Source organism: Gekko japonicus, unplaced genomic scaffold, assembly GCF_001447785.1.
Source record: "Gekko japonicus isolate JY-2015 unplaced genomic scaffold, Gekko_japonicus_V1.1 scaffold1663, whole genome shotgun sequence".
Taxonomy (NCBI): domain Eukaryota; kingdom Metazoa; phylum Chordata; class Lepidosauria; order Squamata; family Gekkonidae; genus Gekko; species Gekko japonicus.
In genome coordinates, this window is record NW_015173184.1 from 304,492 (window position 1) to 326,126 (window position 21,635).

The 21,635-nt window shown below is 49.4% G+C and overlaps 1 protein-coding gene across 1 annotated transcript in view; it reads left to right on the forward strand.

Moving 5' to 3' along the window:
- TAF3 (TATA-box binding protein associated factor 3) overlaps positions 1 to 21,635 on the forward strand; it is a 218,774-nt gene that overhangs the window by 170,692 nt on the left and 26,447 nt on the right. Inside the window, exon 4 of the mRNA XM_015422599.1 lies at positions 3,109 to 3,194. Within this exon, the coding sequence (XP_015278085.1) occupies positions 3,109 to 3,194 (86 nt within the window). The remainder of the gene's footprint in view (positions 1 to 3,108; positions 3,195 to 21,635) is intronic.

Consider the following 21,635-nt stretch of genomic DNA (forward strand, 5'->3'; position numbering starts at 1 on the left):
ACATTTTAAAAATAAATTTTCCCCCCCCCCCCCTTAAATCTCTTGAGTGATTTTCATTTTTTGCAAGGCCGCTCTGCTGGTGTCCTGGAAAAAAAAAACCCCGGAGAGTTAGAGCTTTATCAGTTGGTGCCCTGAGGTATGTGGCAAAGAAGCTAAATCCTTGAAGATTAAGCAAAAAAAAAGAAGAAGAAGAAGAAGCAGCCCAGCACATGGCAATAAGGGGCTTATATGACTACTAGTATTAGTTCAGGTGAAAGAAGTATTGCTTATACATAAAACTGGACAAATCCACTCACAATGTATTTTTAGTTAGCTACAAAGGAGTCTTATATTGCCGGACTTTACCTCTTTGGTGATTCGGGAAGCTTTCGTAATCCACTGTAAATGCTCTTCCGCTAGCCCAGATTCCCAGTGTTATTCCAGAATTTGCAGGTTTAAAAAAAAAGAAAAGAAATTAACCATTGAAAGGACACGTCCCTTTAATGTACTTTAAAAACAGATAATCATACCCAGAAAGATGGATTCAGGTGTTGGACTGAAGAAACAGAACAAAGTTTGACCAGCAAAGTTTAATTCTGGCTATAAGCTTTCATGAGAAGAAGAATTGGATTTATACCCCGCCCTTCACTCGGAGTCTCAGAGCAGTTTACAATCTCCTTTCCCTCCCCCACCCCACAACAGACACCCTGGGAGGTGGGTGGGGCTGAGAGAGCTCCTGAGAGAACAGCTCCGAGAGAACTTGTGACTGACCCAAGGTCACGCCAGCAGCTGTATGTGGAGGAGTGAGGAATCAAACCCGGTTCTCCCAGATTAGAGTCCGCGCTTGTCCTGCAAAGCTTTCGATGAGAGCTCACTGCTTCTGGTGGCCTCTGTAATTTTTGCTTCAGGCTGATTTGTCTGTTCGCTCATCTCCCGCCATTTAGGGATCAAATACAATATTTAGTTGTAAACTGTGCCCTGAGCTATTGGAAGGGTGGGGATTATTATTATTTCTTTTTTTTAACAAAATTCTACCTTAGGGTATCACCTTCTCATTACATAATTAAAAACTAACTTTGAATGACCTATGACGGTAGGTTTATGCCATAACATTTCAAAAATAAATTGAAATCGAAGCGACTGTGTGGTTTTCCCAGAACCGGAGAGCCAGCGTGGTGTCGTGGTTAGACTAGGATCCGCGAGACCCAGATTTGAATCCCTGCTGTGGCACAGAAGTTCACCAGTCCCTCTCTCTCCATCTAACCTACCTCACAGGGTCGTAGTGAGGATAAAATGGAGGAGAACAATGTAAGGCGCTTCAGGTCCACATTGGGGGGGAAAGGTGGGGCAGAGATGAATAGAATAAATAGGGGATTTTGCATCCTGGGTGGTAAAATCTGAGATTTCACCCAGTGACTGTCATCTAGTAAAGGCAAAGATTTCCCTTGCTCGAAAGCCAGTCGAATCCGACTCTAGGGTTGCGGTGCTCGTCTCCGTTTCAAAGCCGAAGAGCCAGCGCTGTCCGAAGACATTTCCGTGGTCATGTGGCCGGCATGACTTAACACCAAGGCGCACGGAACGCTGTTCCCTTCCCACCGAAGTGGTACCTATTTATCTACTTGCAATTTCTTGCTTTCAAACTGCTCGGTTGGCAGGAGCTGGAACTAGAGACGGGAGCTCACTCCATCATGCGGCACACTCGGGTCTCGAACTGCTGAACTACCGACCTTCCACAGCCTGCAGTTCAGCGTCTTAACCACTTGCGCCACCGCAGCTCATCTAGCTCTTCCCAATTTCGGGGCTGGGTCGATTGGGTTGGAATAAGGGGTTGCCAGCATCCAGGTGGTACCTGGCGATCTCCTGGGATTACATCTTATCTCCAGGCCACAGAGATCAGTTCACTTGGAGGAAATGGCTGGACTCTGGAAAATTGCATTATACGCCACTGAAGTCCCTCCCCTTCCACAAACCCCGCCCTCCTCAGGCTCCACCCCCCAAATCTCAGGTATTTCCCAACCCGGAGTTGGCAATCCTAGTTGGAAGGCCTGTTTACCTTCTGCGACGTATCAGTTTCATAGGGAATAAAGAGCATTGTTTGCCTGAAATTTGTTCTATTTATTTATTTATTTAAATTGTACCCCACCTTTTCTCCACAAAGCATAGGATAATTTCCTATATGTCTGGGGCACACTGTGTCTGGGGCAGGTGATGCTCTGTATTCTTGGTGCTTGGGGGGCAAGAGTGGGAGGGCTTCTGGAGTTCTGGCCCCACTGGCGGACCTGGTGGCACATGGTATTTTTGGCCACAGTGTGACACAGAGCGTTGGACGGGATGGGCCACTGGCCTGATCCAGCGTGGGTTCTCTTGTGTTCTTATTTCTCAGTGGAGATGTCAAGAACACTTTAATCCCCCTGCTCTTAATAGTTCAGAGTGAAAGTGGTACAATTTGCAAAAGAACAAGTAGGGGCGAAGCAGTGAGGGTGTTTTGGCTTCATTACATTCAACCTAACCCCACTAAGAAGATGCACTTATAGTCCCTGTCCTAAATCGCATTGGGTTCTGAACGTCCCATTTTGTTGACTGTTCTGACTGTGTAATTCACCCCTCTTGTGGGGCAACATTGGGATGGCTTCTGGAGTTCTGGCCCCACTGGTGGACCTCCTGATGGCACCTGGGTTTTGGCCACTGTGTGACATGGAGAGCTGGATAGGATGGGCCATCGGCTGGATCCAATATGGCTTCTCTTATGTTCTTATGGCCCCACTGGTGGACCTCCTGATGGCACCTGGGTTTTGGCCACTGTGTGACATGGAGAGCTGGATAGGATGGGCCATCGGCTGGATCCAATATGGCTTCTCTTATGTTCTTATGGCCCCACTGGTGGACCTCCTGATGGCACCTGGGTTTTGGCTGCTGTGTGACACAGAGTGTTGGACTGGAGGGGCCACTGGCCTGATCCAACATGTCTTCTCTTATGTTATTTTGAAATTGTTGGCCTGGATGAGGGGGTTGGACTAGATGACCCCAGAGGTCCCTTCCAACTCTATGATTCTTTGATTCTAAGTGTATGTTCAGGTTCCTGCGTCCAGAGCTACGATGTGTCATAACAGTTCCATGTGTTCCCTTTAGCAGATCAAAGTGGAGCCTGTCGTTCCCGCACCATCTCCGGTCATCCCCAGGCTGACGCTGAGAGTGGGGGCTGGTCAGGACAAGATGTGAGTACAGAGGGAACCCATTTGGGAAGAAACTGGGAGGGGGGGGCGGCGTTCTTAGATTCCTTGAATACCTTCCTGCTCCGCTAAAAGGGTTTTAACGTCAACAAGCCATTGAAGTTGTCTGTGGGTGTTTGTCGGCCCAGCTCATCCAGCGTTCTGTTTCCCCCAGTGCTACTCAGCCACTGGTATTCGGGGATGCACGATTCACGGGTACACTCCCCTGAGGCCCTGGCCTGTCAGAGAAGCTTCACACAATGAAAAGTAGCACAGAGATGCAGTGTAAGTCGTTAGGGATCAATGGGGATAGAGATGTGAAACTTCCCAGAAATCAGGGCTATTTTGGGGCAGGAACGCACAGGAACAGAGTTCCGGCTGGCTTCCAAGTTGGCCACGCCCAGCAGGAACTCATTAGCATAACAGGCCACACCCAACAGCAGAAACTCATTCGGATTGGCTACATTAGGGGTGTGTGGCCTAACATGCAAAGGAGTTCCTGCTACAAAAAAAGACCCTGGGTTTTGACCACAAACAAGGTAAACAGAATAAGAAGCAAAAGGTGGGTGTGGCTGGATGAGCACACTTCTGGTAACATTGGGGTGCAGCCTAATATGCCAATGAGTTGTGCTGTCAGGGGTGTGGCCTGATATGCTAATGAGTTTCTGCTGTTGGGTGTGGCCTATTATGCTAATGAGTTCCTGCTGGGCTTTTTCTACAAAAAAAGCCCTGCCAGAAATCATGAAGCTACGCGCAAAAAACTGGCTTGGGGAGCGTGGGGTTTGCCAACCTCCACGTGGGGCCTGGAAATCTCCTGGAATTGCAGAGATCAGTTCTCTTGGAGGACCAACTCTATGGCATTATATCCCAGTGAGGCCTCGTTCTGTCCCGAGCCCCGCCCTCCACAGGCTCCATTCCCCGATCTCCAGGAATTTTCCAACCCGGAGTCGGCAACTCTAATTTGGGGGGAAACTGAAATGTATGCAGTATTTTATGTTGTCGAAGGCTTTCAGGGCCGGAGTTCATTATGTTCTTAACTTAGCATATAAAATTGTAGCATTTGGCCTGTTTATGGAACTTAAAATGATAAATATCTTAGTTTTCCCCAAACAACACTGCAGGTATCCTAAGTACATGAGCGGAAGAGGCCAGCTGCTACACCCTAAGCTTCCTTCATTTCCTAACTCTTAGTGTCCCATTATTTGGGACTTGGGGGGGGGGAGTTGTCATTAGAAAACAATTTTCGTAGTAAAACGAAAGAAAAACGTGTTATATGCACCAAAACAGTCTCATATGGTCACAATAGCTAGCTGCATCTTTGAATATCAAGAGAACCTTCATAACACTGAAAATACTGCACTCTTTAATAATGTATTGCAAAACACACTATAGGCCCCGGTCACACGGGCCGGATATCGCGGGGGGGAGGCGTGGCTGTTTGCCCCGGGGCTAAATAACGCACGGTTGCGCGATCAGACCTCCCGTGGAGGTTCAGTGGAGGTCCCGTGGGTAGGGGGAGGTGCCGATCATGGGACAAACCTGCCACGTGGCAAAGAAGCGGCGTGGTGTGGCAAACGGGTTTGGGTTTTTTTGTACACCAAAGTATGCGCATGCTCCGTTGGGTGCTTGTGCGCATCCATGGAGACTTGGGGGGAAAAACCCCACCGGAAACACGATCAGACGCCCGCCCTTGCCCCGCGGTTACCGGAAACTAGTACCTCGGAGGTACTAGTTTTTTACCCCGCATCTTCGGCTGGAAGCCTCGGGTGAGCCACGGGAGCGCTACGCTTCCCAGATGTGGCGGTGAGATCGCGCCCGGAAAATCCGCCTATCTTCTGGCTCTCTAGCGTGGCTAATGTTCCGTGTGACCGCAGCCATAGTATATTAATTGTTGCCCGTACTGTTGATGTTTAAATAACAAACATATTCTTGGAAATACGTTCTATACATCTGCCGCATACATAGGAATTTGGAGTATCTGATGCTGTAGATTTCCTCCCATAAAACGTTCATGCTATACATTTTGAGAGAGTAAAAAGCATGTCTCAGAAAAGCATTCAACTTGTTCCAAAAGAGAGAGAATTTCCTAAGAGGTTATTGTTGTTCTTTTGAAGTGCTATTGAATGTATTTTAGTTTTTCCATTGAAAAAATCCCGGGGGGTCCCCTCTGGAAAAAAGCAGGGAGAAGTCGGGGGGTTTCCTGATTTTTTTCCCCCCATTCCCCCCCCCCCCCCAATTATAATATAGCAAAAGAATGATGTGGGAAGGTGTTTTTCACTATCAGCCTTAGCTTCAGGATTTGTCCCTGCATTTATTTGTATACTGTGCAACTGTGGAATCAGCTGCCTAGGGAGGTAGTGAGCTATCCCTCCCTGGCAGTCTTGAAGCAGCGGCTGGACGAACACTTGTCAGGGATGCTCTAGGCTGATCCTGCATTGAGCAGGGGGTTGGGCTAGATGGCCTGTCTGGCCCCTTCCCACTCTGTGATTCTGTGATTCTGTGTTCAGTGCACTGATAGCCAATCTACCTATATTTCTATGCTTGCGTTCCAGAGTACATCATACCTGTAGGGTTTCCAACTTCCAGATAGGACCTAGGGGCCTCTTGAAATTACAACGGATGTCCAGTCAGCTCTCCTGGAGAAAATGGCTGCTTTGGAGGCATTATACCCTGTGGCATTATACCCTGCCCCAGGTCCCTCCCTTCCCCAAGCCCCGCCCTCCTTAGGCTCCACCCCCAAACCTCAAGGGATTTCCCAACCTGGAGCTGGCAACCCTAAAAGCCTGGCTAGTTCATTTCTTAATTTAGATATCGGTGCCCTTCCCCCCACCCCCGCTCTGGCGATGCATTTTGAATTAAAGCCGATTGATAAGCCTTCGTAAAAGGCACAGTCCATATTCCAATAATGGCAGAGTGCTGTAAAGAGAGCCAGTTTGGTGTAGTGGTTAAGAGCGGCAGACTCTTAATCTGGAGGACCAGGTTCACCACTCTTCCACATGCAGCCAGCTGGGTGACCTTGGGTCAGTCACAGCTTTCTCAGAGCAGTTCTCTCAGAGCTCTCTCAGCCTCACCTACCTCAGAGGGTGGCTGTTGTGAGGAGAGGAAGGGAAGGAGGTCATAAGGAGGAGGAGGAGGAGATTGGATATATACCCCGCCCTACACTACCCAAAGGTGTCTCAGAGCGGCTTACAAACTCCTTTCCCTTCCCCTCCCCACAACAGACACCCTGTGAGGTAGGTGGGGCTGAGAGAGCTCTTGACAGAAACTGCTCATTTTCAAGAACAGCTCTTATCAGAACTATGGCTTGCCCAAGGTCATCCAGCCAGGTGCAAGTGGAGGAGTGGGGATTCAAACCCGGTTGTCCCAGATTAGAGTCCGCACCCTTAACCACTACACCAAACTGGCTCTCTCATAAGCCACTCTGAGACTCCAAGGGAAGGGTGGGGTATCAATCCAGTCTCCTCCTCCTCCTCCTCCTCCTCCTCCTTCGCTAACACAGTGAAATAAAATTCAGGTTTCCTTTTAGACAACTGTTCAGGCAGCATTTTTTTCAAGTAAATTATTTTGAATAGGAGTCCCGTACTGGCATGCACTGCTGGTGGCAGAAGGCGTCTTAAGAGGCATTCCTCGTTTCCACTTGCACAAAGGGAATGCCTCTTCTGAAACCCTGTCTACCCTGATCCCCTGCCTGTATTGTCTGAAAAGAAAGGCTTCTTTTTCTCCAGAACATTCTGTTGATACGCATATTCATGCAGATGTAATCGATTAAAATTCATAAAGTTAACTACTTGGATGATAGCTTTGCCGTGTGTTCCATAGGGCAGACCCACTCTTATTATTTCTTTTTAAAAAATGTCTAGAATTATTTTTAGTGCAATTCTGTTTGACAGTTCGGCGTTCAGATGTAGCTCTCCTAATAAGGAGAAGAAGGCAGCGTTATATTTCAAGGGGTTGTTCTTGAAGTGCTTTGAGTGCACAGTAAAGCCGAGTGGAAAATAGATTATAATCAAAGCATTTCTATCTTTGTAGTAAACAATTACAGCAACACTTGCATAAATGCCACATTAGAAGAAATTTACTGGATTCTATTCTAATGCAATTAGAGCTAATTTTGTGCTTTAAATGAATAGAAGGTCAACCAGTAAATCTAGTTTATCTCGGGCCCAGGCCTCAATAAATTGTTTTATTTAATTTGTTAGGCAAAGATCTTATCCTTAATGGATCCAGGACTTATTAGTCTGTTGGGTTTTTAAGGAATCGGGACTTTTTAAAATATATATGATGCGAAGGATCCTGGTGTGTGTGTGTTTTCTGCTACGTTATCAAGTCACAAGATCACTAATTCGGCCTCTGTAGGGAAGCATTTAAGATTGGCTATCTAGGAAAAGCGAGCATGAAGTTTCAGTACTTAAATTGCCAATAAGGTCCAGGGCACCTACCTTGAATCACTGCCACAGTTAACCAGTTATTCTCTGGTTAACCTGTTTTATACGTGCATGCGTATTTTCCATACATAAGCTAAGAATGCTTTTCGAGTTCACTGCTACAATAATAAAGCCATCTGATGTCCTACTATACTGCAGTAGTATACTATTAGTAACAAAGCCAGCTGGTGCCTACCCCAGAAGATAGGGAATGGTCTACTGTTGAACCATTGGCCAGTCTTTAAAATTAAATGCCAGAGGGTGTAGTGATGGCCACAGGAATAAACAGCTTTAAAAGGGGATGAGATAAATTGAGAGAAAATAGGTCCATCAGTGGTTACTAGCCATGGTGATGAAAGGTAACCTCCACGTTCAGAGGCAGTCAACCTCTGAATACTAGTGTCAGGAGACAGCATAAGGAGAAGGACTTGGCCTCTGTGCTCTGTTGTTGAACCTCCAGAGGAACTGGTCGACCCTTGTGTGAGACAGGAGGACTAGATAGACCACTAGTCAGATCTAACAGGGCCCTTCTTATGTTCTTAGGAAGCTAGACTAGATAGACCACGGGTCTGTTCCAGCATGGCTCTTCTTGTGCTCTTAGGACGCTGGACTAGATGGGGCGCAGGGCTCTTCTGATGTTCTCAGGATGCTGGACTAGATGGACCACTGGTCAGATCCAGCAGGGCTCTTCTGATGTTCTTAGGACGCTGGACTAGATGGATCACTGGGCTGATCCAACAGGGCTCCTCTTGTGTTCTTAGGATGCTGGACTAGATGGACCACTGGTCTGATCCAGCAGGGCTCTTCTGATGTTCTCAGGATGCTGGACTAGATGGGCTACTGGTCAGATCTAGCAGGGCTCGTCTAATGTTCTTAGGATGCTGGACTAGATGGACCACTGGGCTGATCTAGCAGGGTCTTCTGATGTTCTCAGGATGCTGGACTAGTTGGGCCACTGGTCTGATCCAGCGGGGTTCTTCTGATGTTCTTCTGATTACTGATAGCCTGCTGATTGGTGGGGTTCTCCCTCAGAATGCTGTAGGTTGACCTGAACGCAAGTCTGCAAGTCTGGATAATGTGCTCTGTTGGAGGATCCATGTGTAGATTCCTGGTGTGTCATTTAGCCTCGAAAAGCAGCTGCAGAAGACGGCTGAATGAATGGAGGCCTCATTGCACTTGAAAAGAAGGGATCTAACTTATTTCCTGGGCACCATTTCTCCAGTCAGAAGTGGGCCCCACCTGGGCTGCCATAGGTAGTGGGAAAGACATGCTGGGGGAAGATAACCTGTCTTTTCCCTCCTCGATGGAGGTTATAGGTGGCATCAATTGGGGGGATGTCTTGGGAAGAAGCATTAACACCCCTCCCCCAGACTTGCAGCCCTTATTCAGTCCACCACACACACACACACACACACACACACACACACACACGAAAGCTGATTCTAAGGCTAAATTTATTTTAATCCATACAGTGGCTGGTAAAGGAGGCAGTATTGTCATTTCAGCAGAAGCTTGTCAAGGCCACCTTCAGCAGAAGCTGCTCAAGGCCACCTACTGAGTTTGTGGCAGAGCTGAGATCCGAACTGGAGATCTTAGCCACTTACTGCAGTAGCTCCTGATGCTTAGACAGTGTCTCTAGCCAGTAATGACAGGTTTGTGAATAAGAGGTTCACTTCTCTCACGTCTTCCGTTGGCTACCTCTCTTTAATCATTTTGAAACAAAAGCAGGCAACGTTTCAGGTCCAGGGAGGGGCCGTGGCTCAGTGGCAGAGCTCCTGCTCGGCCTGCAGAAAGGCCCCCGGTTCAGTCCCCGGCATCCCCAGTTGAAAGGGTCAGCCAGGTAGTCGATGTGCCCCAACCTGGATGCCCCGGGCTAGCCTGATCTCGTCAGATCTTGGAAGCTAAGCAGGGTCGGCCCTGGTTACTGTTTGGATGGGAGACCAGCCAAGGAAGTCCAGGGTTGCAACACAAGAAGCAGGCAATGGCAAGCCACCTCAGTCTCCTGCCTCGAGAACCCTGTGGGGTCCCCCCTAGGGTTGCCAAGTCGAAAATCGTCGGGAGCGGGGGACTCCCGTCCAGCGTCCTATGTGCGTGTGTGCGCACGAACGTCACCAGGAAGTGACACGTCACCGCACGCACGTCACCAGGAAGTGATATTATGATGCCGGGCACGCTGGGGGCAGGTCCACGACCATCCAAGGGGGAAACATAGAGTTTTCCCCTCGTATGGTCATGGCCAATGTTTCCTCTAAGCTGTGGAGTCTCATGAGCAAAAATTCTACTTTGTGAGCTACTGGCATTAAAGTTGTGAGCAAGCCATTTGGCTCCTGCATTAATTAGTTTGCTCTGGAGCCATCCTTCCTGAGCTGAGACAAAAATGTGTGAGCTGGAGGATAAAAAATTGTGAGCTAGCTCGCACACCGGGGTGGGGTTCCCCCTGGGGCCCGATCCACCGGCGGCGGGGAATGGGCCTCTGGGGCGGGGGTTTCCCCACCCCCCAGGGGGACTTCGCAGCCCTGGTCCCCCCATAAGTCAGCTATGACTCGACGTCACTTTCACCCACCACCAGGAGGTAACATGAAAGATGTCCACCTGAGACCCTGCTGAGCCGTTGCCAGTCTGAGTAGGCAAGACGGAGCTTGATGGACCGACAGTCTTAATTTCATTCTAAGGCAGCTTCATGTGTCCATGCGTGTTCATGCGTTCAGGCAGCCATGCATGTGGCTACTGCTCAGGGACATCATTTGCTTTCTTCTGTGGTGCGCGGCCGTTATGTTCGGTGTGGCTGTGCATTGCATCGGTGTTGTGCCCTGCTTTATTCAGGACGCAGCCCTGTCTGCCAAGGCTCCACTGCCATTTGTGGAGGAGTTGCAACAAAGCGCCGATGGCAGGTGCGTGTCTCCAAAGTGGACGTTCCCCGGGTGGAGTTACAGCTCCCCGGCATGTTTCCTCAAGAATTTGGAGGCTCACGTCTTTGTTGAACGCTCGTGGCTTTGCCAAAGCAAACGGGAACACCACACTACCAAAAGTGTGAAGTTTTGTTGTTGTTCAGTCGCACAGTCGAGTCCGACTCTTTGCGACCCCATGGACCAGATCACGCCAGGCCTTCCTGTTTTAAGAAGCTCCTAAACTATGACGGGCTGAATCGTATTCCACGTGTTAAATGTCAGGGAAGAAGAAGAGTTGAATTTTATACCCCACCCTTCACTACCTGAAGGAGTCTTGTAGCGGCTTACAATCACTTTCCCTTCCTTTCTGCACAACAGACACCCTTTTAGGTAGGTGGGGCTGAGAGAGTTCTGAGAGAACTGGGACTGGCAGAAGGTCACCCAGCTGGCTTCATGTGGAGGGGTGGGGGATCACACCCAGTTCTCCAGATTAGAGTCCTGCCACTCTTAACCACTACAAAAGAGCCAGTTTGGTGTAGTGGTTAAGCGTGCGGACTGTAATCTGGGAGAACCGGGTTTGATCCAAAAGGTGGCAAATTTGATTGGAATAAGAGAATTGTGAAGGAAAGGACACTTGAAGCTGCCTTATACTGAATCAAACCCTTTGTCCATCAAATCAAAGTCAGTGTTGTCTACTCAGACTGGCAGCAGCTCTCCAGGGTGTCAGGCAAAGGTCTTTCACGTCACCTACGGCCTGATCCCCTTTAATTGGATATGCCGGGGATTGAACCGGCTTCTGCATGCCAAGCAGAGGCTCTGCCACTGAGCCGTGGCCTCTCTCGTGAATGGAACTATCACGTGTAGCTGCCTTCTACTGAATCGGATCCTTGGGCCATCATGGTCAGCATAGTCTACTCAGACTCCAGGGTGTCAGGCAGAGTTCCTTTCACACCACTTTCTCCCAGCTGCTTTAACAGGAGAAGCCAGGGATTAAACCTGGATCGTTGCACATGCTAAGCAGATGCTCTTGTCACTGAGCCACAACCCCTCCCCAGCTAGATGTACCCATCTAGTTTGGTGTAGTGGTTAAGTGTGCAGACTCTAATCTGGGAGAACCGGGTTTGACTCCTCACTGCTCCACACGCAGCTGCTGGTGTGACCCTGGGTCAGTTACAAGTTCTCTCAGAGCTGTTCTCTCAAGAGCAGTCCTCGAAAGAGCTCTCTCAGCCCCACTCACAATTCAAATAGCAATAACAGTTAAAGAATAATTGAGAAAGGAAAAGGATGCAGCTAGTAAAATCGCAAGACTGGTCATGCTAATATGTAGCAGGGGAGTGTCTCTAATGTATTATAACATCAGAAAACAGCAAGTCCAGAGCGTTAGGAGTGTGGACTCTAATCTGGGAGAACCGGGTTTGATTCCCCACTCCACATGCAGTTGCTGGGGTGACCTTGGGTCAGTCACAAGTTCTTTCAGAGCTGTTCTCTCAAGGGCAGTTCTCGAGAGAGCTCTCTCAGCCCCACCTACCTCACAGGGTGTCTGTTGTGGGGAGGGGAAGGGAAAGGAGATTGTAAGGTGCTCTGAGACTCCTTCAGGTAGTGAAGGTTGGGGTATAAATCCAATTCTCTTTCTTCTTCTTCTTCTTCTTCAAGGTGCCACTGGATTCAAACTTTGTTCCGTCTCATGTTGCGTCCTCCTCTTTTTCCTGATGCCTTCAGCTTTTCCAAGCGATATTGTCTTTTCCAGGGATTCTTGTCTTCTTAAAATGTGGCCAAAGTCCAACATTCTCAGTTTAGTCACTTTAGCGTCTAGGGAATAACTAAGAATGTACCAAAATGAATATTCACTGCATTAAGCCACTCTGAGACTCCGAGTGAAGGGCAGGGTATCAATCCAATCTCCTCCTCCTCTTCTTCTTCATCCAGATCTTCAGGTTGTTCTCACCTCTTGTATGATACGGTACTTTCAAAGCAACCCGTTCAAAGTTCTGTACAAAAGTTGTGCACCTTGGCGGGGCGGGGTGGGCATGTCATTAGCAGAACATAACAGAGCCGTATAAACCTAGTGTTATTATTTCAGTAGCATTTGTAGGCATAAAACGTTCATAATTTGCCGTACGGTCTCTTTGGGCGGGACAATAAGCCTCCTTTCTTAAAGGATAAATAAACCAGCCATTGTAAGGCTTCTTTTGAACTCGGCGTGCCATTTAGCGACCAGTTTATTCAGACGTTGGTAATTTAGCTCACCAGCTCCATAGTGTTTGCCCACAATAGCCAAATAATGGGGCTCATTAAGCTCCCGGCGTAGGCCGATCCCAGTTGCGTCTTGCCTCTAACCTTGGCCGTCTATGTGTAGCCGGGGAAGGGGAGGATCGGTCCTTTATTGACTTGTCAGGCGGCGGGATTGCGTTACAGGCCAAAGCCGCTCACGACCCAGTTCCATTGAGCTCCCTGTTTTGTGGTGGGGAAACAGGTAAAGGGATCCCGCTGGAAGGGCCCCTCTCCCTGCACGTTTTCATGAATCGGACCAGTGTTCGCCGCGGCCAGGGCACCGTGACCGGCTCTTCCCCGCACCGTAACGCAACCAGGAGGGAGCTTTTGTGGGCCCGCAGCTGCGAGCGGTGTCGGTTACCTCGCGAGACGCAGCCCATTCACCGGCGAAGCTCCGGAGGAGAACTTGACTGTGGAATTAAATAGGGAAGCAGGCGGGGTGGGGGGGGGGAGAGAAAAGGCGATACTAGGAGAAGAGAGAAAACGTTAGAAGGCTTAAGCGATGGCCTGGACGGATGGGGGGCTGGGGGGGGGGCGACGACGACAATGCCGGCTTGGCAATGAAGTCTCTCGATTATAGGCGTAATGGTTAGCCCAATTATCGTACAATGGAGCACTTAGCCATGAATGGCTAAGCATGAACAGTGGGGTAGCGGAACGGAGACTCCAGCCGTGTCGATTTTTCAACCTTTCCCCTTAAATCCAGGGGAAAAAGAACAGACAAGTTGAAAGGCAAATCCTCGATAGGATTCTGGTTTGGATCGGCATCCCTATGAACGGCACGGTATTAAAACGAGTGCAGAGTGCGAAATGTGTTTTGAGAGATGCGGTCTTGATATCTAGAATTTTTGCATTGTGTTCCTTTGACTACTTTAGAGGGTTGTTTTTTAAAAAAAGAAGAAGATGATGATAAATATGCTACCAAAGATTGGTTGGTTGGTTGGTTTACTCCCGAGGAGGAGCGTGGAGCTCAATTACCTTGGATTTCGGCGTCAAATCAGAACTGCCCGTTCATCGGACCAAATCCCTGGCAGCAGCTATTTATTTTTCAAAACTCACTTTCCTTCCTGGTATCCATGTAGGCCACAGACAATGATGCGAGAAGGGGAGGACTGGGAAACCACGGAAGAGTATTTGCCGTGACACCTAAATTGCGGGATCTCGGTAAATGCGTTTCTGTGGAATGCCCAGTGCGAGCTAGCAATCTAAGGACCTCAGCAAATGCACCGTCACGGTCCCCCGAGATTGCTAAATTTCCTAAGGAAGTGTAAAAAGGTCTCTAAAATGTGAGGATGCACAAATATAGTCTTAGAAACGAGTATGTTTAAGAATGACCCTCCCTACCAATGTTCCCTCTAAGCTGCAGAGCCTTGTGAGCAAAAATGCTACTTTGTGAGCTACCAGCATTAAAGTTGTGAGCGGGTGATTTGACTACTGCATAAATTAATTTGCTCTGGAGCCCGTCCTTCCTGAGCAAACCCAAAAATGTGTGAGCCGGAGGCTAAAAACCTGTGATCTAGCTCACACTAACTCAGCTTAGGGGGAACACTGCTCCCTACTGCCCAGAAGAAGAAGAAGAGAAGATATTGGATTTATACCCCGCCCTTCACTCGGAGTCTCAGAGCAGCTTACAAACTCCTTTCCCTTCCCCTCCCCACAACAAGACACCCTGTGAGGTAGGCGGGGCTGAGAGAGCTCTGACAGAAACTGCCCTTGAGAGAACAGCTCTTGACAGAACTATGGCTTGCCCAAGGTCATCCAGCAGCTGCCAGTGGAAGAGTGGGGAATCAAACCCGGTTCTCCCAGATTAGAGTCCGCGCTCCTAACCACTGCACCAAACTGGCTGTGATTTAGGGATATTAGCACACAGACACGTATCTCCTGTCCAGAGCCTCTGGGATTGGCTGGGCTTAAAACCCTGACATAGATGGACAGATATTTTTTTTTAAGTGCGCCTAACAAGTCAGTGGGTCGGATTCAACGAGCATTTCCACATGCAGAAGGATTCCCATGATCTGTGGAGCACATCTTCCATGCCCTACCCCTCCTCGCCCCTTCTGCGCTATGGTCACCAGCTCCGGGTTGGGAAATTCCGGGAGGTTTTGGGGGTGGACTCTAGGGAGGGCAGGATTTGGGGACGGGAAGGGAGGGGATTCGGTGAAGTGTAATGCCACGAGTTCCTCCCTCCAAAGCAGCCATTTTCTCCAAAGGAACTGACCTTGGCCATCTGGAGATTAATTTGTAATAGTGTGAGATCTCCAGGTACCACCTGGAGGCCGGAAGACTTATCTGCAGTCCAAAACCCCCGCTAGCATTTGGGGGGGACATCGGAGGCGGCCGTGGTGGTGGTGGTGGGGAGGTGAGAAAGTCACTCCCCACGGATAGAGATCTTCTCATGCTTGGGTAGAGCCACCTTGAGCAAGTCTCTGCGGAGGAGGCACATAAATTTTCTAAATGAATAAATAGGTCCAAGCCAGTGTCAGGTAAGACAGGAGTGCTCAGTCTGCTCCCATTCATTTTTTAATTACCTTTATCTCTCTTTTCTCACCCTCCACTGTCAATTTAAGATTATGAACGCCTGCAGGGCAGGGACCTTCTGGGTTTTTTTGTTTTAATTTACACAGCTTTGTAAAACACCATCTGAGCAGATGACTCTGTACCTGCGTGGCGGCGGAAAGGGCGATCAAGTCACAGCCTGCTTATGGCAAACCCACAGGCAAGAGACGTTCAGAGGTGGTTCGCCATGGCCTGCCTCTGCGTAGCAACCCTGGACTTCCTCGGTGGTGTCTCATCCAAGTATTAACCAAGGCCAACCTTGCTTAACTTCCGAGATCTGACGCGATCAGGCTGGTCTGGGCAATCCAGGTCGGTCAAGGCAAGAAACAAACAGAGGTGGTTCACCGTTGCCTGCCTCTGCGTAGCAACCCTGGACTTCCTCGGTGGTCTCTCATCCAAGTAGTAACCAAGACCGACTCTGCTTAGTTTCTGAGATCTGATGCATTCAGCCTGGTCTGGGCCATCCAGGTCAAGGCAAGAAACGAACAGAGGTGGTTCGCCATTGTCTGCCTCTGCGTAGCAACCCTGGACTTCCTTGGTGGTCTCTCATCCAAGTAGTAACCAAGGCCGACCCTGCTTAGCTTCCGAGATCTGACGCGATCCAGCCGGTCTGGGCAATCCAGGTCGGTCAAGGCAAGAAAAGAACAGAGGTGGTTCGCCGTTGCCTGCCTCTGCCTAGCAACCCTGGACTTCCTCGGTGGTCTCTCATCCAAGTAGTAACCAAGACCGACTCTGCTTAGCTTCTGAGATCTGATGCATTCAAACTGGTCTGGGCCATCCAGGTCAAGGCGAGAAACGAACAGAGGTGGTTCGCCATTGTCTGCCTCTGCGTAGCAACCCTGGACTTCCTCTGTGGTCTCTCATCCAAGTAGTAACCAAGACCGACCCTGCTTAGCTTCCGAGATCTGACGCGATCCGGCCGGTCTGGGCAATTCAGGTTGGTCAAGGCAAGAAACAAACAGAGGTGGTTCACCGTCGTCTGCCTCTGCGTAGCAACCCTGGACTTCCTCTGTGGTCTCTCATCCAAGTAGTAACCAAGACCGACCCTGCTTAGCTTCCGAGATCTGACGCGATCCGGCCGGTCTGGGCAATCCAGGTTGGTCAAGGCAAGAAACAAACAGAGGTGGTTCACCGTCGTCTGCCTCTGCGTAGCAACCCTGGACTTCCTCGGTGGTCTCTCATCCAAGTAGTAACCAAGACCGACTCTGCTTAGCTTCTGAGATCTGATGCATTCAGGCTGATCTGGGCCATCCAGGTCAAGGCAAGAAATGAACAGAGGTGGTTCGCCATTGCCTGCCTCTGCGTAGCAACCCTGGACTTCCTTGGTGGTTTCTCATCCAAGTAGTAACCAAGACCGACTCTGCTTAGCTTCTGAGATCTGATGCATTCAGGCTGATCTGGGCCATCCAGGTCAAGGCAAGAAACAAACAGAGGTGGTTCATCGTTGCCTGCCTCTGCCTAGCAAACCTGGACTTCCTTGGTGGTCTCTCATCCAAATACTAACCAGAGCCGACCCTGCTTAGCTTCTGAGATCTGACATGATTGGGCTGGTCTGGGCCATCCAGGTCAAGGCAAGAAACAAACAGAGGTGGTTCGCCGTTGCCTGCCTCTGCGTAGCAACCCTGAACTTCCTCAGTGTTCTCTCATCCAAGTACTCACCAGGGCCGACGACGCTTAGCTTCCGAGATCTGACAAGATCAGGTTAGCCCGTACCCGTATGCCTCATTTAAAATTCTCAGTCTGCGGAAATGAAATGCGGCCAAACTTTAAGTTGCCATCCTTGCCCTGAATCGGGACCACTGTACTTCAGTCTTGTACCGATAAGAGCCGAAGGTTTTCAACGGCAAAGTCCAATTCCATTCCCTTTCGGCGGCAGTCCGCTTACTGTGGGCTCGCAAGCAGGATTAATGGGCCATCTATTTTTTGGGCCATCCCTGGCAGTAAATCCTGTTCCTGTAGATAAAGTTTTCCACTTCGGGAAGGGTTTATTTAAAAAAAGCAAACAAACGACGAATAACCCTTCCCAGCTTTCTCCAGAGTTCCCTTTCGGCGGCAGTCCGCTTACCATGGGCTCGCAAGCAGGATTAACGGGCCATCTATTTTTCGGGCCATCCCTGGCAGTAAATCATGTTTCTGTAGATAAAGTTTTCCACTTCGGGAAGGGTTTATTTAAAAAAAGCAAACAAACGAAGAATCACCCTTCCCAGCTTTCTCCAGAAGATGACCTAGAATTAAAGCGTGAGAACCTGTCCAAAGGTTGATTTAGGTCCTTTTAATTACGGCAGCCACCACGCCAATTATTCCGCTGGGCTGCGTTTAGGTGGGGGAGCCGACAAAATTATTTTATTTTCTCTTTCTGCTGCTGGGCCACGCTCAAGCCGCGACTCCCAGGGCGAATCCGCAAAGAGGCTTGAGTCACTGGGAAGAAAAGGCCAATTACAGAACGGGAGATTCTTTGATTCTGCTCTTTGTTGCACAAGAGCGGAGGCGCATGGGAGCTGCACATCTCAATTAAAACAAAACAAAAAAACGAGCGAGAACTTCAGGCAGGTTCAGACGAGAACTTCAGGCAGGTTCTTTCTGCGCACAAGCCAGTGGGAGCTCAACAGAAACTCTCAGGGCCGAGGCCACAAACCTGGAGGTGGATGCCTGCGGGATTTCCTCATGACGCAGTTTAGTGGCACGGATGAGCGCTCTCTCGTGGCCTGTCGCTCCTCACTTGAAAGGTCCCCAGTTTACCAGCCCCTGCTAACACTGCACGAGAAGTATTACAGCAGCTCCATTTTGTCTATTTTTGTGTGCTTTGCAGGGTCCACGGGAGCTACTTACCACAAGTAAGTCAAAAGTGTCAGCGAGAGCTACATTCGGGGTGTGTTGCTTAATATGCAAAGGAGTTCCTGCCACAAAAAGAGCCCATTGTGTGGGGAATAGCAGCGCACCTGCAGCAGACCAGTTACCCGGTCAAAGTGCAGAGCCACCTTGCAATTAACAACTACACCAAAACTGAGAGCCAGTTTGTTGTAGTGGTTAAGTGTGCAGACTCTAATCTGGGAGAACCAGGTTTGATTCCGCACTCCTCCTCATGCAGCTGCTGGATGACCTTGGGCAAGCCATAGTTCTGACAAGAGCTGTTCTCTCAAGGGCAGTTCTGGAAAGAGCTCTCTCAGCCCCCACCTACCTCCAGGCTTCCCAAGTACTTACCGTGATTCAGCGGGGGACAAAGACGTCTTCGCAGGATCATTCCCGCGGGGACAACAGACGCGCCACACCATGCCGTCGTCAGGAAGTGACGCCGGGCAACGCTCTGGCAATGGGGCCAGAAACTCTATGGTACCATCGAGTTGCCAGCCCCATTGCCAGAGCGTCGCCCAGCATCACTTCCTGGCGACGGCATGGTGTGTTACAGGGAGAAATGTTCCGGCCGGGGAGCATGTGTCCCCCGCTGGATTGCGGTAAGTACTTGGCAAGCCCACCTACCTCACAGGGGTGTCTGTCGTGGGGAGGGGAAGGGAAAGGAGTTTGTAAGCCGCTCTGAGACTCTGAGTGAAGGGCAGGGTATAAATCCAACTCTCCTATTCTTCATCTTTTTTCAATTGCAAACCTATAAGCCCTATAAAGCAAAGCCTATGACGCATCAGGTATCACTCCGTGGTAGGGCACTTCATGTGGAGGCGGGGACCAGGTGCCAGGAGAGAAGGGAGGCTCAGCCGAGGAACCCACCCGCCTCGTTTGTTTGCACCGCTCGTTCAAGGTGTCCCAAACCCGGAAGCCTTAACTGTGCTCCGCAGACAAGAGAACGAATCCCATTTTGACGATGACTCCTTGGGACCTTTGGATTTATTTATTAGTTCATTCCTACCCTACCTTACCGCTCGGTGAGGACTCAAAGCGACTTGCGTCATTTTACTCTCTGCCATTTTATCTTCACAACAGCCTTGAGAGCCAGTTTGGTGTCGTGGTTAAGTGTGCGGACTCTAATCTGGGAGAACCGGGTTTGATTCCCAACTCCTCCACATGCCGCTGCTGGTGTGACCTTGGGTCAGTCACAAGCTCTCTCAGAGCTGTTCTCCGAAGAGCAGCCCTCGAGAGAGCTCTCTCGGCCCCACCTACCTCACAGGGTGTCTGTTGTGGGGAGGGAAAAGGAGTTTGTAAGCCTCTCTGAGACTCCGAGTGAAGGGCGTGATATAAATCCAATCTCTTCTTCTTCTCTGCTTGTAAAGTGGGTTAGGCTGACAGTGCATGTGACTGCCCCAAGGTCATCCAGCGACTTCCTTTGGCGGGGGGGGATAATAAGCCCACAGCCAGCTGAAACGTGGAAAGCCCTCTTCCGAAAAAAAGAAAGGTTGAGGAGAAATGTGTGACTCAGGATCCCCCAACGTGGTGCTAATGGGCACGGTGTTGTCCACCAATATGGCCCCTGAAGCCTGACAAGCTATTCAGAAAGTGGGTGAGGCCTTTTTGACTGCACTTGTTGAAATAAAAGAGCTTTCCGCTGATGCAGGAGCCACCGCACCGCAGTCCGATGGAGGGCCAGGAGGACTGGTAATCCCTGACCTTGATAGCCCAGGCAAGCCCGAGCTCGTCAGATCTCGGAAGCTGGATGGGAGACCTCCTTGGAATACCAGAGGCGGGAGGCAGGGGCAGGCTTTGTTCGGCCACCTCTCTGAATATCCTCCAGGCCCCCAGTAGGGGGTCAGTCACCAGAGGTCGCCATGGCTTCCAGGTGCGCGCACACTCATACGCGCACACTCATACACACACACGTATTAAAAAATGCAGGACTAGTAAGCATCTAGGCTTGTGGCTCCATTCTCCTTTCAGGCTTTCCTTCTTTCGTTCCTTCTGTCTCTCTCCCTTCTCCCAGGCTTTCCCCGGTTTCTTTTATTCCCCTTCTGAGATTCTTTTTCAAGGTGAGGAGGGAGGTACATTGATTAGCTCCGCCTCCCGCGGCAGCCATTTTCAGTTTTGCTCCACCTCCTGGGGTAGCCATTTTGGGGAGGCCCTCACCACCCCCTCTCAAAATTCCAAAGGTGCCCACAGGGTCAGAACGGTTGGGAATCCCTGGTATAACTATTCTCAAAAGGCAATGTGACCAAAAAACCCACCTTAAAAAAAAAATAGCATTCACAGAAAGTAAATAAAATATATTTAAAGCATCAGTTATGTTAGAATAGAACACGAGGCCATTAGGGCAGAGTTGAGGATTCCTCGGCCTGGGAGGGTGCGTGGTTGCATGGTAGTGTTCTGCGTCAATGGCCATTATTTGTGTCAGAGCGCCACGGAAACAGTGGCAATCTATTTATTAGAGCTTTTAGACCCTGCATTTCCTCCTCACCGTCCTCATGCAGGCTTCCAAAGTAGCTGGACGATAGAGAGCCCGCAGCTCAATGGCAGAGCATCTGTTTTTTGGCGTAGCAGAAGGTTCCAGGTTCAATACCCAGCACCTCTAATTAAAAGAGTCATAGAATCATAGAGTTGGAAGGGACCTCCAGGGTCCAACCCCCTGCACAATGCAAGAAACTCACAAATACCTCCCCCCCACCGTGACCCCTGCTCTATGCCCAGAAGAACCCCCCCAAAAAACCCTCTAGGATCCGTGGCCAAACTAGCCCAGAGAATAATAATAATAATAATGCTTTCGATTTATTGATCGCTCTTTCCAACATACCTGCGGGCTCAGAGCGATTTACAGTTACTCTTGAGACAGTTGGACTAACAATATTTGGTGGGGATAGGGAAGACAAACATACAGCATTAATTACACACACATTGCAGCTAGCCGGGCTTCATCTGTGGACTGGGTCAGTCGTGTTCCTATGGCATCTTGTCGGCTGGCTGATGACATCCGGCTTCTTGATGTTGTGCAGCCACACACTGCCACCACCTGGCCTGGCCGACTCGCTCCACTGCAGGGAAGCCGACACAGTTCTTTCGTCTTTCCGGTCGCCGTGCCTCAGAAGTTGCCTCGGCAGCAAAAAATAGAAGGTTCATTATACCATATGTGGTGGACTTGTGAAAAAGTGAAAGAATTTTGGACTGATATACATGCAGAAATGGAAAAGATAACGAATAGTAAATTTAAAAAAGAACCAGAAATATTATTGTTAGGTTTAAAAATGGAAGAAGTTAACATGACAAAAAGGACATTAATGTGGTATATGATAACAGCAGCAAGAATAGTGTATGCTCAAAATTGGAAACTGGACAGAATACCAGGGGTAGAAGAATGGATTAAAAAACTGCTTTTTATGGTAGAAATGGACAAAATGACAAGAAAACTGAAAGATTTGGAGGCGGAAGAATTTTTT